Source organism: Alexandromys fortis, unplaced genomic scaffold (assembly GCF_014885135.2).
Source record: "Alexandromys fortis isolate MF-2015 unplaced genomic scaffold, M_Fortis_MF-2015_v1.1 scaffold_25, whole genome shotgun sequence".
NCBI lineage: Eukaryota > Metazoa > Chordata > Mammalia > Rodentia > Cricetidae > Alexandromys > Alexandromys fortis.
The window spans coordinates 2,148,872-2,167,080 of NW_026067904.1; the positions used below are offsets into that span (position 1 = coordinate 2,148,872).

Below are 18,209 nucleotides of genomic sequence, written 5' to 3' on the forward strand. Positions count from 1 at the left end.
AGTGGAGGCAGCCCCCTCACTGCTTCTCCTGAGATGCTCCAGACAGGATCTAAGTATGATTTCTCCGTCTCTGAAAGCAGTAGGGTTAAGGACTGTATGTATGGGCATCCCTGTCTCTGTTAGGAGTGAATTCCGCAAGCAGTGTTTTCTGTATACACGGTTCACTTACAATGAACAGACTTGCAGGATTCCCGTTCCATTGCCTGGATGATCCATAGTCATGAGACGACATAGAAGGAGTTAATAAAGGTGACTGCACTGAGATTTAAATAGAAGTTATGTTTCATAATTGTAGACAGTGGAAAGTAATTTTTAATGCAACCTTCCAAAAATAGCTTTTCTTTCGGTGTTAGCCTCTGCTCTTCCGGATTTCTGCTCCCTTGAGGAGGGCTGCCCTCCGGAGAACATCACAGCCAGTAACTGGTGTTCTCTCCCCATCTCTCGCAGTGTAACGAAACCTCGTTCTTTTTCGAAGCTCGAAGCAAAACTGCCTGCAAACACCTCTGGAAGTGCAGTGTGGAGCATCATACATTTTTTAGGTATGTCAGCAGAGTGAGTGCTTTGTCCCCGGTACAGTAAATGAAGGTGCCCTTCCATGTTCATGACAAGTATTGATGTGCACATATATACACGCACGTGTGGTACATCTACGTATGTACTTATGTTCAGATTGATATGCACATATATACACGCACGTGTGGTACATCTACGTATGTACTTATGTTCAGATTGATATGCACATATATACACACATGTGTGGTACATCTACGTATGTACTTATGTTCACATGATATGCACACACACACACACACACACACATATATATACGTGTGGTAATCTACATATGTACTTACGTTCAGACTGATATTCTTTGCTCACGCTTTAAGAACAATTCAGGGATAACTGTTAAAAAGCTTTGTGGAAAAAGCTCAGAATTACCTAGCAGCTATGTGATGGGGTGGAAATTTGGTGTTTCTCTGTGAACATACAGCAGTTAAAGTGCCTGTAAGGTACCTCAGTGGAGCTAAGTAATCCTCCTGCCTCTGCCTCCCATGTGCTGGGACAGGCATGTGCTATTGCACTCAGCTCTGTAGGTACACTTTATTGTTTCATGTCTTTTTGTTGTAAAGATCAAAACAAAACAACAAAACTGACTTAGGTTCTTAATACATTGTTTATTGGCTCGAGATTGAATTCTTCCCCTTATTCCCATACTGTTTATATTGGGGATTACAAAATGACTGTTAATCCTGCCAGGTACACGCTGCCTTTAACCCAGAATGGGAGGCAGAGGCAAGCAGATCTCCATGAGTTCCAGGCCAACCTGATCTATGTAGCAAGTTCCAGGCCAGCCAGGGCTACATAGTGAAGCCTAGTCTCAAAAGAAAAGAAGAACCCTTAGTACAGTTTTTGCTGGTCTGTTAGGGGAAAGAGGTGACCCAGACGGCCAAGACTTTCCCCACAGCCAGTGACACTGGGCCCATGATCTCTTCATGGTGTTGTCTGTTGGAAGTATCCTGAAGTGGGAAATGCTGGAACATATTGTATATAAAGAGTGAACCAGCACTACGTGTGATGTGATTGGCTGCCATTCAACCTTCATACGAGTAAGTCAGAACGGTGACAAATTCCCAGGATGACATAAAGAAGAATACGTGAGCCACCATTACCGTTTCCTAGAGAACTTCAGAAATATGAGGGAGTCGGGGTTCAGACTTAGCTTAAAGTAACTGGGTATGGTGATTGGGCTGGACAGATGGTTCAGTTGTTCAGTGAGTCTGCTGTCCTAGCAGAGAGCCCAAGTTCAGTTCCCAGAACTCATATCAGGCAGCTCACAACCATCTTTAACTCCATATCCAGGGTATGTGACGCCCTCTTCTGGCCTCCATGAGCACCTGCACTCACGTGGGCATACACACACACATACACATACACATACACACACACACAGTAAAAATACATCTTTAAAATAATAGCTGACTGTTATTTCCTCCTAGTATGTAGAAGAAGTAAAATATTTTAGCTATCTCTACTAAATAGTTTTTTTGTATAGCTCTCTGCTCAAATGTTATATAAATGTTTGTATTTAAAAGTCTTTGGTTTTCTTTTTTAAATTAACTAGAATGCCAGAAACAGAGTCGAATTCACTGTCAAGAAAACTCAGCAAATTCGGGTCCCTAAGTTCTAAGCATCGGCCCAGGTAAGTGGCATCTCCCCTCCCCCACATCCTGGGACTTGAGCATGTTGATAAGGTATTAATTCAGTTACCTACACATATGTGGGTCTCCCCCTCTTGCTGCCAGCAATGCCAGTTCACTGTAAATAAATCTTTCTCTTCAGAAATGGCTTTCCAGTTTTAAATGCATCTAGCCTCTCCATTAGCTATGTAAAGTTATGGGCTTTTAGAGCACAGTAGAATTTGTTGTATTCAGGATTTCATTTTGCTGTAATTATCAGTTATTTCCAATTATGTTCTGTGATTATGGAACAAATCAGATATTCTGGAATATAACTGACTGGTGGTGGTGTTAGAATATTCGTTTGATCCCATATTGAACAATTAATATTCTACATCAAACATGCTTCTACATATATAATTTACATATGCATAAACCTGCTTATAGTAATGCTTACTCTGTATCAACTTTGTTGGGCATTTGGTCTTTATTGTTTTAATACTTTCTATTGCTTCAGTTAACCATCACAGTCGTCTGTAATGTTATCGACATTGAAGAAACTGAGGCTTAGGGATGCCAAGGGACTTTCCACATAGCCTAGCTAGGAAGCAGTGCTGTGGGATCCATGACCCCGTGGCCTGTGCTCTTGACTATTAGACAGACTCAGCCCGTGGAGAGAAAACTTGACCGTCATGCAGCCAGCTGCCTAACTCTTTCTTTAACACTTGCCTTAAAAGTGGGAGTGAGCGCTGCATTTTGAAGAAACATTTGTCTTGTTTCAGTTCCTTCTGTTCAGTGGAGAGCTGTGATGTTTCAGGAATGCTGTTAGGGCCGCAGATGTACAGACTCAGCCCAAACCACTGTGCTGTCAAAGGGATGCAGTATTTCTTAGGCAGAGAAGCAGGTTTCCAGGCTTAGTGAAGCCAAGCAGGGTGCAGAAATGCTGCCGAAGAGATGGGAGACTACTCTGTCAGCTGACTAGGGACATCACTGGATGAAGCGCTTGCATAAGAGATTGAAAAAGTCATGCCTGCAGCCAGGTTTTAATTCCTCTCTTTTAGTGACCCACTTGGAAGTCTTAAATCTAAGAGAAGAGACAATCATTAAGGGTGACCAACAGCAGATACCCAGTGTTTCCAGTGAATAGGTATCTAGCAGAGCGTTTGCTCATTTGATGACAAGAAGAAAAGTGTTATTTATTCTAGGCGCTTTTGATTTTGTATGAAGGTTTTCTTTCAGTGTGTAAATATTTAGCCTTCAGGTTTTCAGAGTTCTTCCTTAGATGAGAATAGAATTATGAAATATTTAAGAAGATAGTATAACTTTTACACTGAGAAGAACAGGCAACACCAGTATTTGTGCTGTTTTCCTAATCATGGTATTGCCAAGGCTAGAGAGAAAAATGCTTGAATCTGTCTCCTTGTCAACGGTCTGCAGCTAATGGGAAGACATCTGTTTTCTTAGTGTTTAGATGATTAAAATTATAATCATGCTGTTTAACATATGCTGGAATTAGTTGGCTTCTGCAAATATAACCATACCTGATTTCTCAAGTTTATTGAAATGCAAATACTGTGGCTACTGGGAATTATTATTAAAAATTATTCTTACTGGATTTTGCATATTAAATACAATTTTTTTCCAAGAAAGCAATTAAAGGTAACCTTTGCAGAATTGGACGTTCTGCTAAATCTGTTCTGATTTCATGACTAATGTTAACTGCCTGGCAAATCTTAATGAAACACAAATCTATTTTTATTTGTGTGTAAGGAGCACTAACTTCATGCCACTTGTGGGAGAGAGGCATTTCATCTGTCTGGTCAGAGGTCAGGCAGGACAGGTCTCTGATTGCTGCATGGTCACTAATGTAGACTGTTTAGTGATAAGAGTTGGCAAGCTAACATTCTTTTAACCAGGATCACATGCTTGCCTCTTTGTTGAAGTAATCTAGAGATACCCCAAAATGAAATAGCTCTGGAGCACAGTAATCATCACCTCCTGCAGGATGTGAGATAGGGTGGCAAAGGAGCTGTGTCCCAGGCTGCAGTGTGTGGATGTATGTGTGTGCATGTGCATGTATATGTGTGTGTGCGTGTGTGTGCATGTATGTGTGTATGTGTGTGCATGTATGTGTGCTTGTGTGTGTGCGCACGCACATGCACGATTGTGTATTTGTACACGTATGATTGTGTGTTTATATGTGTATGTATGAGTGTGTGTGCATGTGAATGTGTGTGCGCGTGTGTGCATGTGTGCACAATTGTGTATTTGTGCATGTGTGTGTGATTGTGTGTTTATGCATGTATATGTGTGTGTGTGTGTGTGTGCATGGGTGTGTGTGGTTTGCAGGGACTCTTGTGCTGTGTGTGTAAGGAGAGGAAGACAGCTTTCTGGTCTTTCTCTTTTTTGTCTTAAGGCTCGCAGAATGCCAGGGTGATTATTGCATCTTTTAGGGGAACTAGTTATGGTTTAAGAAGGGGAGAAAAAGCAAAGATTTTAAATGATGTGAGACAATCATGTTTCAAAATTAAATTGGGAAGAAGGCTGAGCTGAAGTCTGAAGTTTCGATTCTCTTGTTTTTATTTTGAGAGACCCGAGATCCGAAATGGAGACTGATTAAATCTTTGATTAAGTATTTTGTTACATATTGATATCTCCTTATTAGAGTCTCTTGAAGATTAGCCTTCCCTCTTAACTGTTGTTAAGCTCCTTGAAAGAATGAGTTGCATGAACTTCGTAGGAGTCCTGAGACGCAGGCATCCTCTCTGTAGGATTGAACCATAGGAGTGCTCGAATTTCATGAAGCAGGGAAGAGACCCAGTTCTCAGCATCTCCTCCTTGGTGTCAGGTGCTTTCCCAAGCACTGCTGATTTGATCTGCACAGCAGCCCACCAAAGAGGTATCATGTCCTCAATTATAGGAGAGAAACCAGAGCCTTCCCCTGGGGAAGTCATTAAGCTAAGGACCCGTAAGCAGCAAATCTTCTCTCTGAAGCCAAGCAACTTTCCCCGTTACTTCCCCCTCCTTGACTGTGATGCTCAAGGACGGTGGCTTTGCCAACCAGAGCAGAGACGCTGCCCGTGCCAGGGTGTGAAGGGGCGTGGAAGTGGGGACTCTTGTACTTCATTATTTGACACCAGAGAGAAAGAGCGTACTGTAAGAAGGGGTGCACTGTAATGGCGAGGATGAACGGGGGCTGCAGAGGTCTCTAAAAAGGAACAAACAAAAAAGCCTCAGAGACCACATGGCTCGGAAAAGGCAGATCTGAGTTTTCCTCAAGGCTTGGAATTCCAAATTAAACAGTGAAGTGTTATGTTCCTCCTTGTCTACAGTCTGCTCTGTACTGACCAGGTGGAGAGTCTGAAACTGTTCTAGGCCTGGATCTTGTGTAGCCTGTGGTAGATTAGTTGGTATTTCTAGACCTTAGTCTTATTAATCTTGCGAAATTATTTTCTTATTACTTTGTTCCTGAGAGAGGAATTATGAAGAAAAATTGAATAATAAAGTAAAATTTCATTATAAAATGTCCCAGGGGTCTGCACATTTAGTTATGTTTTTATGACGAATGTTTCTTCCTCTGTGAAGTGAGGTACACACTATCCAAGCCTTTTTGATGTCGGAGAAAGTCTGGAGAAGGTAGACCTGATCTTCATGCTCTGAACCATATATAATAATGGAATCTTGTCTGTCTATGGGATTTTTTTGAAGCTTTTCAGAAAAAGAGCCTCTGCTCATAGAGGCCTCTAAGCTAGAGGACAGGTGTATTTTGGTTTACAGTTTCAGAGACTTCAGCTGAAGGTTAGCTGGGCCCATTGTATTGGATCCCTGGTGAGGCAGAACCTCACGGCAGTGGGAGTGTGTGGTGGGAGAGACTGATGATCTCATGCTTGATAAAGAGGGTGAGGGTCAGGAAGAAGGGAGAGAGGAGACAGACAGGTCTCAGTCCACATATGTTGTACATATTCACTTGGAAGGCACACCTCAATGACCTACTTCCTCCAAATAGGCCCCGCCTTCTAGCAGTCTATTGGGCTATAAACTGACCAATGGATTAACCCATTGCTGAGATTATTAACTTCACAATCAAGTCACCTCTCATTTTGGCTACTGACAGGAGCCAAACCTTCAATATATAAAATGTGTGTGTGTGTGTGTGTGTGTGTGTGTGAAAGAGAGAGAGAGAGAGAGAGAGAGAGAGAGAGAGAGAGAGAGAGAGAGAAAAAAACCAGTATGCCAGCCTAGGGAAGGAAGCTGAGACTCCACATCCTCCTCCCATGATCTCTAGGGAAGGAAGCCCCGTGTGTAGGCTTCTAGGTCTGTTTTCTCTCTTTCCAGACATATGGTTTGTTAAGTGAGGGGATATAATAAATGACTGATTGTGCCAGGGCTCAGAAACAAAATCACACTGGTCTGTTGCAGGGGTGCCTACGGCTTGCTGAGTGAGCACAGCCCGGGACAGGCTAGCAGAATTACTACCGTGGCATAGCTCACCTACCACGACTTCTCCAGTGTTTAGCCGTGGGCCTCAAGGCCATCAGCAACCTTGATTTCTAGCCTGTCCTACCTTGAACATAAACCTAACCTTTGATAAATCTTCCCTTCCTGCTGGTCCCTCAGCAAGCTCTTCTTTTTATCTGACATAAGCCCCTCCCTGAGGTTAGCGCTCCTTTCTTGGTCAGTAGGATCACGGGCATCAGTTAAGAACCTCGGCACACCTATGTTCCACTGTGTCTGTGCTTTTCTTCCCTGTCTTGTTTGCAAGGTCTTCTGATTGGATTGTCATTTAACTCTGACCATATGGTTTTCCTGCTAATCCAAGTGTCATGTTTTCCAGTGGCAGGACAGCTCTGCAAATGAGCCGAGATCTTTCTATCCAACTTCCCCGGCCCAATCAGACTGTGGCGAGAAGTAGAAGCAAGACTTACCCCAAGAGGGTAGCGCAAACACAGCCAGCTGGTAAGTAGTCAACCCCAGTGCGTTCAAATGGTCTAGCAGTTTCTTTTAGGCTGGTGTATAAGACATGCGAGGTGGTGACTATGGTAATGTAAACTTTTTTTTCTCTTTTGAGTGCATGATGTGCAAGTGAACATGTGTATATGTGTACATGCTAACATTTGTGTATGTGAACATGCTTGCACACAGGCCGTTGCACACGTGGAGGTTGGGTTAACCTTGGGTGTTGGGTGTCACTTTCTATCTTGTTTGAGACAGGGTCTCTTTGTGGTTGTTTATGGCTGTGTATACCAGGAGAGCAGACCTGTGAACTTATGGGGAGCATCCTGACTCTGCCTCCCATTTTACTGTAGGAACACTGTGATTGCAGGTACATGGTCACACCCAGCTGTTTTTACTTGGGACCAGGGGTTTTGAACTCAGATCCTCACACTTGTATGCAGATGCTTTGGTGTTCTGGGCATCCCCCTAGATCTTTGTTTTTAATACTAGAATTTTTAGTTTGATTCTGGAAAGTTTCAAATAATCAGAAGCCTAGAATCCCCTGTGAGCTGGTCTCTTGGGGCTTAGCAATGCTTCATAAGGCAGGTAGAATCTTAGCTGAGTTTGTCTTATTTCTGCCATACCTGAGGGACTGCAAAGGCAATCCAACTCTGTATTCTGTACTCAGATGGTCATATGAGGCGCTGGGCTAAAGCTTTGACAAGCATCCAGCATGCAAGGAAGAGGAGGAAGGCCCAGGCTGTCCTGAGAAGGACCTTTCTAACTCAGGATGTCACCTTCCTTGGGAGGCACAGGAATAAGGGCTGGGTGTGTCGGACACTTCCTAACTTAGTACATGACATTTCCCACACACTTCACAATTAGTTTGAAAAAGTGCAGCCAGGGAGACTTAGGTCAGTCTAAGGTCACCCGGAGTGCTTCTGCAATCACATATAACTCAGTTAAGTCAGTGTCTTAGGCATACGCTTCTCGTCTTCTAACGGCCGGTCTTATGTTTTACTTCAGTGTACGGTACTATCCTTTTATGTGAGCAATATGAAATCCCTTTGGGCTGCCATCCCATGCTAAAGATTAATAAGCAAATTTCCCACTCTATTGTACTTCTGAAAAATCATAAACACTACCTCCTTCCCATCATCATGTTGAAGCGTTAAACTAATTAATTTTATCAACAAAAAAATCAGGAGTCTAATATTGGGGTAAGAACCTGAAAGATCAGAGAACAGGGAGCAGCCATCAGTAGCCTCTGACCTCTCCCATTCCTCAGCCCATAAGGGCGGAGAGATCCTCTCTCTCCCCCACCTTACCACTTCCTGTCTCCTCTCTGCTTACAGTCCTCCAAACCTCTGGTCAACTAGTGGCTAGCTCTGCCCTCTGACTCCCAAGCAAGCTTTGTCAGAATACAATCAAAATATCACACAGCATCATGTCCTCCTTTCGTGTTTTTGTTATTTTTAACTCACAGAGTCTAATTAATGCTGCTGGTACGCAAGGAGATGTGGGTTCACCCCCCACCCCCAGCAGGGGTTGCTTTCCAGTGGCTGCACTCCTGTGGAAGGGGAGTGGTGGTGGGGGGTCCTAAGTTGAAGTGAAGAGAGCCCTCTAGTCCTCCCTCCTTGATCGCTGTGAGCTTTCCTCTCCACACCTCCTGCCCTGTGGAGGAGGGGCATCCCTGCAAAGCTGCACTGAGAGAGACCAAGACAGTTGGGTCTACATTAAGGGCTCCTAGGTCCGGGCTGCCCAGAGAGTCCACCTCCCAGCCCGCGCTCTCCTCCCATGCTGGTTTCTCCAGCAGGGTCCTTCACTCAAGTCTCTGTTGCTAGGACACAGTCATCGCTAACTGCCCGGGGGGGGGGGGGGGGGGGGGGGGGGAAGCAGCAGTTCCCATTCATTAAGGCTTGTTTTTTAAACTAGGCTGGGGATGTAGTGCAGTTTAAAGCATATCAGGCCCTGGATTTTATCCCTAGAGCTGGAAGAAGGGGGAAAAAAAAGCCCAAATTTTACTGGCTAAAAGGAACAAATTATTACCTTAATGAATAACCTTGCTATAGTTATTTAAAGTATTTGAAAATTTTGATCATAAAAATGGCAGAGGCTGATTATTTTTGCAGTATTGAACCTAGCACCACATGCATTACCACTGAACTATATCTCCAGGTTTGTTTGTTTTCAGTTTTTATTTTGGGAGACTGGAGAGATGGCTTAGCAGGTAAGAGTAACTTGCTGCTCTTGCAGAGGACCCGAGTGTGGTTTCCAGCACCCATGTCAGGTGGCTCATGATCACTTGTAACTCCAGCTCCAGGGCCACATGCACATATCTACATATAATTAAAACACAGAACAATAAAAATACAATTGTGTTTTTGTTTTGGGTGAGGGTCTTGATAAATTGTCAGTGGTAACCTTGAGTACAAGCTTGATAAATTTTTAAAATAGAGGCTATGGGATTTTTTTTGTTTGTTTGTTTGTTTTTTGTTCTTAGTATTTGCCCTGTATTTGGCAGAAGTGGAGTTATAGTTTAAAGAAGAAGTAGGTTATTTTTTTATTCTAATAAGGCCAACTATTATTTTTATAGACGGAATCCTTTTAATAAGATCACCAAATAAAGTGTTAGCACTACAGTTTTTGGAACTGTATAGTCTCACCTCTCATGTCCTATGTTTTTGTAATTGACTGGAGCTGGTTGTTGCTAGTTTGTGTCTCTAGCTTACAGGCAGCACTTTTTACTTCAGAAGACACTCCTTTATTCCGTTGGAAGAGAAAACAGTCCGATCTCAGTAGATGACTTGCTCCGTTTAACCTGCACCCCAGCTCTCACGAATTTAAAGCGCCTTGGACTCACCTCTCAGTCAGGAATAACAAACGTCTGGTTACTTAAAGGTCATTGTGTTTTGAATCTGCCAAGCAAAGGCCTTGGCACCTCTGTGAGGAAGTGCATTCCAGAGTCAAGATTCTACACCCCGCAGCCCAGCCGGCTGCCCCACCCAGGTGAGCTCAGTGCCAGGGCAGGCGGCCAGCGCATTCCAAAAACCAGAGCTGCCTCTGCGGCTAGAGCCCCAGTGTGTGAAGAGGAAGGGAGGTGGCGGGCAGGAAACATGCGTATTTGCACAGCCCTTTCTCTGATAAGGTCTTGGCAACTCGGGCAGGTGGGTTCTTGTGAGAAGCGGTGCTGTATGTAGGCAGTAAAGACAGAATATTAAAGTAGAGCCCAGAATTAGCTGTAAAGGAAATAGTAACACCGCCAGCATTGCTGTGATTCCCCAGGGAGGCATTAGAGACACAGGAGGTGCAGTATCATCTGGATCACAGAAAAGCAAGGCGGCGGTTAGGAGTACTTACTGCTCTTGCACGGAGTGGGCTTTGGTTTCCTGTGCCCGCTCTGAAATTTATAACCCACCTGTAATTTCACTTGCAGGGGACCCAATGCCCTCTTCTGGTCTCTGCGGCCACCTGCATGCTCATGGTACACACACATACATGTAGGCAAATATTCATTAAAGCAAGACAATGTCATTAGTCTTCAAGCTCTGTGGGAGGGGCCGTGGACACCATGACCAGAAGGATGAGAGAATGACTTTTGAGGAAGGATCGCTGGGCTGAGTGTGCAGGCAGACCTCGGCCCTGGCAGCAGAATAGACTCATTATTTAGTCCTGATTCTTCTAGTGTTGTAGGAAGCACAAAACCTGGGTATTTATGTGTGCCATTCAGAATTCAAGATATTAGTAATTGATTTTATTTAGAAAAAGTATGTGCTAAATCTGAGCACTAGATTTGGTTTGTAGACTGCCTCGTTAGGATCCCGGGTTGGAAGAGTTAGGGCAGATGGTTGACTTACTACATGGTCACGAGATGCCTCTACCTGTCTTGGGGTTCCCAATGGCCTGCTTTAGTAACCCCTGAAAGAATCATGTTTCCTCCCAACACTCATCCATCACTCTTGGCGTGAACACTTTGTTATTAGTAGGTTGGTCAACCCACTATAGGGAGAGATGTTGCCACAGCTCTAGACCACGGCAAATGATTTACCTGCGGGTAGCTGATTGGCATGTCTGGACATGAGGTAGGCCCAGTCAAAGCAGTAGATATGCAAGAAGCGTTGATGGAGTGAGGAACAGTTTCACCTACTGCAGTGTTGCTCTGGGCTACTGAAGAGGCCTGTCAGGAGAGAGGCATGTATTGGGACACTTGCTCTAACTTTGCAGAGTGTTCCATGTGAGTCAGCAGAAGCCCAGCACAGCGAACGTCCATGGGGTCTTTTATAGTGAGGCAGAGAAATAAGGAAGCTGTGTGAGTAGGGTATTCATCAATCCAAGGTGTATCATCAGCCCAACGCATTGTGGATCTAGTGAATATAAGAAGCCAGACCCAGGAAATCTGAGTTTGGCCTTAGAAGTCCATGTTATTAAACATGTATGTAGTATTTTAAAGGCACATGACTAACCCACCTTGAGCCTCTATGAAGGCGTAAGTCACAAACAATCCCACACCAGTTTGGAATTATGATTAATAGAATGGTTATTTATTTAAGGGGGAAAAACTTACAGATCACCGTCCCAGACAACAGCCCTCTGCGCAATCAGAAAGGGAGCCTAGTCGCCAGAAACGGAGCCAGAAGCCAGAGAGCAAGTGAGGGCAGTTGCTGCTTTTTTAAAGAAAGAGAGACCATGCCCCAATGGGCTGATATCTCAGCAGCTATTGGCTGAAGGAGCGGAAGGAGCTCCGCAACACCTCAGTTTCTTCATATGGCAGGTTTGGATATTAACTCTGCCTCCTGGGTTACTGCCCTGGAGATGGTGTTTCAAACAAGTTGAACATCTTACTGTGCTTTAGTGGGGGTTTGGTACACTTTAGTTTTTTTCTGAAATCCACCCATCAGTGTATGAATTTTGCATATGATGCTGTCATACAAAGGATAATAAGGCTGTAATGGGATGGTGGGCAGTGGAGAGGGGGTGGGGAGAGGTCACTGAAGTACGATGGATGGGGATGGAGAAGGAAATGGGGGACTTTCATGTCACCAAACAGAATTCAGTGTTAACAGAATATGAAGGAAGAGAGCCGTTCTGGACGCTCTGTTTAGTGAGAGGGTTCCAGGGTGGCCATTTCCTCATGATCGTCTGCCTCAGCCTCCCGAGTGCTGGCTTGAACACGGTTAGGCCTCAGCCTCCTTATTGGCTTCCTGCCTTCTAGAGTAGCCCTTAATCCAAGCTGATTATTTTTAATCATGGTAAGAAAACACATACTATTAAGTTTAGCATCTTTTTTTTGGGGGGGACAGGGTTTCTCTGTGGCTTTGGAGCCTGTTCTGGAACTAGCTCTGTAGACCAGGCTGGTCTCGAACTCACAGAGATCTGCCTGCCTCTGCCTCCCGAGTGCTGGGATTAAAGGCATGCGCCACCATCGCCCGGCCAAGTTTAGCATCTTTATAACCTCCCTAAGTTCAGCAATACCAAACACTCACCATGTTGGAGAAGTTCTCTAGAACTGTTTTCTCTTGTAGCACTGAAACTTTGCTTTCATTAAACACTCCCTACTGCCAACTGCCTTTCTGCTTTCTCTCTTACCCACCCCCCTTCAAGTGCGCATTGTTCTCTTCCCCCTCGGGATTTCCTGTGACTGAACTGGAAAGTGGGTTGCCAGGCCAACTGGGTGCATGTCACATCAAGTAGACAGTAGAAAGAGAACAAAGAGAAGACAGAGGCTGCGGAGAGGGGCCACGATATTGTTGAACAAACAAACATCATAGGAATACCGGGGTTCTGGATCAAGGAATTCTTAGTAAGCTCCACAATTTCACCTGTCTAACATGAGCAGGCTGTGTTGTAGGTACACCGTAACTACCTAACTGTCTGGGAGTTGGGAAGTGCCCTGGGGATGTCCACTGTGTCCAGCACCGTATAGCTGTCGAGAAATCTGAGAGCAGGGTCTGAGCTTGTGTTGGTGCGACTCCACAGCCCTGGGATGCTTGCCATGAAAGGCCAGGCTCACAAGGGTCCATCGAGGGAAGAGAATGTTAATAAGTAACGTTTATTAGGCGTTCTGTGTGCTTGGTTCCACTCCAGAGCTCTACAGATGGTGTCCCACTCAGTTCTTTTAGAAGGTGCGGTGACCATGAGTGTTTAGGTTAGAGAGTGGGAGCCGGGACTTGTCTGGGAGCCACAGAGCAAACATGGCTGTAATAAGTGTAGAATGGTCTCTAGACTACAGCGTAAGCGAGAAACAAGGAGGGAAGAAAGCAGCCGGGGCCCTGGTAGTGACTCATGCTCCCTTTGTATAAAAAGACATAGAAAAAAATCCTGGGTGGGGTATATGTGTGCTGATACACGTGCAGGCAGGGTGTATTACACGCTAGTAGTGACCTTTAAAGGGGAAGTGTTTCTAAGCAAATCAAGAATGGGGGAAGATCTATTTTATTTTAACCCCCCCATGTTGTAATTTTAAAAAGCCTAGTAGATAATTGTCAGAAATGAATTATTCTGGGAAAATGGTTTCAAAGATACATTCATTCCCCCCCCCCCCCCACACACACACATAGAGATAGTCTCGAATGGCTCTGAGCTGGACTCTGATGTTATTTTAGAAAGTATACAGTGTGATTCGTAGAGCAAGTGATGAGACATGCCAGACCAAGCTTAGAAAACTCAAGTGTCAGGAATGTCCCCTGTGTCAAGACACCAATGGAACTGTCTGCCGGGTGGTGGTGGCGCACGCCTTTAATCCCAGCACTCGGGAGGCAGAGGCAGGCGGATCTCTGTGAGTTCGAGACCAGCCTGGTCTACAAGAGCTAGTTCCAGGACAGGCTCCAAAACCACAGAGAAACCCTGTCTCGAAAAACCAAAAAAAAAAAAAAAAAAAAAAAAGACACCAATGGAAAGAGAGAGGACAAAAAAGGACAAACACCTTTGGGCTCAGAGAGGAGAGGCAGTCATTGAGCAAGGAGGACTCAGGACTCTGGATTCAGGTTACAACCTTAACAATGTTCCTCTACAACACGACAGAACTGAGTGTTCAGAGGCTGGAGTGAGGCGCTCCGGTGCTGTGCACGGTAGCCGTGTTAGAGACGTTAGGGTGTTTGCCCCGATGGTACCTCGTGGAGCACGGGCTTGACACCGGAGAAGGAAGGGTCTTGAGCATGCACAGTCCTGGCAGGAGCGGAAGTGGCGCCAGGTGCCTTGCATGGCAGGTAAGGAACCAAGACCAGGAGGTGAAGTGATTAGCTGGTCACTAAGAATAACTGGTTCTTTCTTTAGCTTGGAGGCTCTCTGGATCGAGATCACTTGGGGCGAGGATGGAGACTGGAAAGAGATGCGGACGTGATAGCCTTCACACCTGTCGGGCATTGCATGCTCGTTCGTGTCTATTTTCTACGGTCAGCCAAGGGCAGGAAAAGGAAGAAATTAGTGTTAGCTCGTTTCCCAGGGCATTGGAACAAAGCATTCTGAATACATTCTGCTGCGTGTGGCTGTAGAGACAGTTTCTAGGACAAGTAACACAGTGCTAACTTTGTTTTGGACACAGTGTGATTTGGCTCTTCTTTTCCAGTGCCACAGATTAGGATTAGATAATCTACTGAGACAATGTCCAAGTCTGGGTCTCGGCATTGTCTTCCGGTGGACTGTAAGAATGCTTGAGGAGAATCTAGGCTGCTCTAGCCTGGTTATGCAAGCTCTTCCATTGGGAAAGCCCACAGCGGCCAGCGAAGGAAAGGAAAAGGAGCAGAGAGAGAGGCGAAGGCTGTAAATAATCCCCGCTGACTGCAGAAGACCTCACAGCATTCGCTATAGAACAGAGGGATGGGAGGTGTAGACATCTAGAACCCTTCTTCTCCCTGAAGAGCTACTGTTCCCTTATGTTCTCTGGCTTGCCTGGCTCAGAGTCGGACGGATCAAACACAGAAAAGATAGAAAAGACTTCAGGGGAAAACACCACTGCATGCTCGATCCTTGCTGCTTCAGAAGCCTCATGGATCTGTGAAGACTGTCATCCCAAATTGTAAACGGTGTCTCTGTGGGACTGGAGAGGTGGCTCAGTGGTTAAGAGCACTGCTACTCTTGCAGAGGACCCAAGTTCTGTTCTCAGCCCCAACATGCTCACAACCCTGAGTAACTGCAGTGTAAGGGACCTGATAACCTTCTTCTGACCTCATCGAGCACACGTGTGGTGCACACGCATGCAGGCAAAACATTCGTGTGCATAAAATAATTTCAGATACTTTAAGTATATTTTTGTTATTGGAAATACATCACATTTCATATTTCAAAAAACATTTTAGCAAAGGTTAAATGAAATCCTTATTGCCAAGTTGAATATTATCGATTGTAACAACCTTTGCTCTGATTCCACTTTTAAACTATTCTTGTAGTTAAAATTGACCAGATGGCTGACATTTTCACCTCTTTTGGTTAGCTCCTAGTTAAAAATGAGTACTGTTTGCCTGGTGAGAACCAGGGAGAGATTACCGTCTCTTCTGGGAGGCTTGTATAGTTTGTGTTTGACTTTGACAGCTGTGCTCACACAGCTGTGGGCTAATGTGAACCTGCTTGTGGAAGCCAGTGGTGGGTGGGATTGACTCTGCTCGGGCCCTTGCTAGTTATCAGGTTCATAACACGGTGCCTTGATTCCAAAGTTCAGAAAATGCTGTGTTAGTTAAATACGCACCCTGCGTGCCCCATTTTTCTTTCCCAGGCAGCAGTTAAAGGATATTTTTGAGCTGTTTGAAATTCTGTTGGGGGCATAGGTATTCTGGAGCAGACAGCACCTAAGATTTACACAGCTAAGATTTAAGATGGCTCATATTTTCTTTGGACTCTGAAGTCTGGAGTGGATGGATTTGCATGGCTTTGTTTGCCTTAGATATTGATTTCAATATGGAAATTGTTGGAGTTCTCTGAGTTTAGGGTAGCTATAGTCGGTGTGGGGAGGGTGAAAGATTCATGGCAGTGTGTCCCTGGCAGGTCCCAGGGGTGGGAGACCAGGGAGGGTGAGAGACAGATAGGCCCTAGAGGGAGGCTGGAGAGGAAAGAGCTCCATTCTCTGCTGCTAGAAGTGCCCTGCTTAGCATATGGAGGTCTTTGCTCTGTGGGGTTTCTGACGAGAGGGCAGATATTGCAGATGGGCTTGCCCTCTGCAAGGGTGGGCTAATCTGTGGTAAGAATGGGGCATCTGAGGACCTCTCAAATCAAGCTCCCCCAAAGAAGGTCACCCAGAATGCAGCAGATGGGTTGCTAGGCTCGGCACAGCCAAATGTTTGGGGCTGCATTGCTGTCCCTTGTCCTGCTGTGGGCAGCTGGTTTGCAGAGAAGCAGAAGTGGAGTTGACTGTGAGAAACACTGAGGAACCACGCTGCTTTGAGCACCGAGGGTAAGGGAGACTCTGTATCAATGGATTCCAGCCTGTGAGACCTTTCAGGTTGTCCCCTTCGGTCTCTTTAATCAGAGCCGGCTTCATCACTGGACAGTTTTAGTGACACTAAGGGAAATAGGTTTTTAGGATTTTTTTTTCTTTTTCTTTTTAATTAATGAGGAAACCAAAACAATTGTTAAGCAGCACGAGGCAGTCATTCAAGGTTGAGCAAACACCAGCAGCAGACGAGGATTTGAATCCAGGTCTTTAGAATTCTAGGGAACATAACTGGAAAAAAAGTCAGTGTAAACTTTAAAAAGTAAAATGTCTAGAATTATTTGAAAATACACAAACCTGCGTTTCCTCCTGTCGTGTGATCTCTTACTTCAGCAGATATAACTTGCTCCAAAGATTTGAAGAGATTTGTGTGTATGTGTGTGTGTGTGCGTGCGCATGTGCGTGCACATGCATGTGTGTATGTGTGTGTGGGGGGGTGTGCACGCACATGCATGTGTATTTGTGTGTATGTGGAGGTCAGAAGACAAAATGTGGGAGTCAGGCCCTTCCTCCACCATGTGGATTCCAGGGACTGAACTTGGGTTAGGAGACTTGGCAGCAGGCTTTTGTACCCGCTGAGCCATCCTGCCAGCTCATAGCAGATATGCTGTTGCTTTGTGAAGGAACAGCAAGTCAGTCGGCTGGAACTCCACTTGTAGAAGTCCAGGCTGGTCCTGAACTGGATTCTAGAGTGCCAGGCTTACAGAGCTGTGCTTGGACTGCTGACCCATTTCTGAAAGAAATGATCTCAGTCCGCGGGTGAGCACTGGGTAGAGGCAAGGGTTTGTTCAAGGCTGTTTCCCTTTCTGTCCCACCTTGAAGCTGATGCTTGTTTGCACTGTGTAAAAGGTGTATTAATGTACGGCCAGTCTGATTGGATATTCTAAGAAACTAGTGTGTGCCCCTTTCTGTGAGTACTTGGCATTCCAAGCATAGCTACCCAAATTGGAAAAGCAAGGAAAGCTAAATCTTACTATATATATGTTCACATTGAAACCTTAACTTTGGTGAAATTACCATAAAGGTTTTGCTTCTCCTTCTTATTTAGCAAGAATTTATTAATCACCTCTGTGGCATGAGACCCTCTTTCATGAAGGAAAATAAATAAATAAGCATGGCCACTAATGTGTGTGTACAGGTTCAGACGTACAAGCACAAGGCAACTATTTAACGCTTGTCAATGCTATGCCCAAGGACTCTGTATAAATTGTCTAGCCCTCTCATTCGCTGTGTAAGTGGTTGGTGGTATCCCATTTCGCAGATGAGAAAACAGAGACCCAGGGTCACTAGATCAGCTGGTAGTGAGTAGACTGGCAAAGATGAGGAACAGATCTGTTCTTTAAGTTTGAATCAGTACAAACTAGAGATAAGAAAGATGTGGTTCTGGGGGGGGGGGCGGGGATGTGCCGCGTGTCCGTGGGGCACCGCAGGAAAGACAGAAGACGGCTGGAGAGATGCCTCAGCGGCTAAGAGCCCTTGCTCTGTCAGAGGGCAGGAACTGGGGTCCTAGCACCCATGTGAGGTGGCTTATAAGGGATCTGAAGCTGCCTCTGGCCTCAGTGGCTATACCTACTCAGACACATTAAAATTAGAACAAAATAAATAAAATGCTCTCTAACAGCAATGGCAAAAGACAGGCGTGATGTTCACACCTTTGATTCCAGCAGAGGCGGGGT

General features: G+C 45.1%; 1 protein-coding gene across 3 annotated transcripts in view; it reads left to right on the forward strand.

Moving 5' to 3' along the window:
- Epb41l4a (erythrocyte membrane protein band 4.1 like 4A) overlaps window positions 1-18,209 on the forward strand; it is a 184,011-nt gene that overhangs the window by 124,465 nt on the left and 41,337 nt on the right. For all 3 annotated transcript variants that reach the window (XM_050134972.1, XM_050134973.1, XM_050134974.1), the window contains 3 exons: window positions 448-539; window positions 2,123-2,200; window positions 7,012-7,133. In XM_050134972.1, the coding sequence (XP_049990929.1) occupies window positions 448-539; window positions 2,123-2,200; window positions 7,012-7,133 (292 nt within the window). The remainder of the gene's footprint in view (window positions 1-447; window positions 540-2,122; window positions 2,201-7,011; window positions 7,134-18,209) is intronic.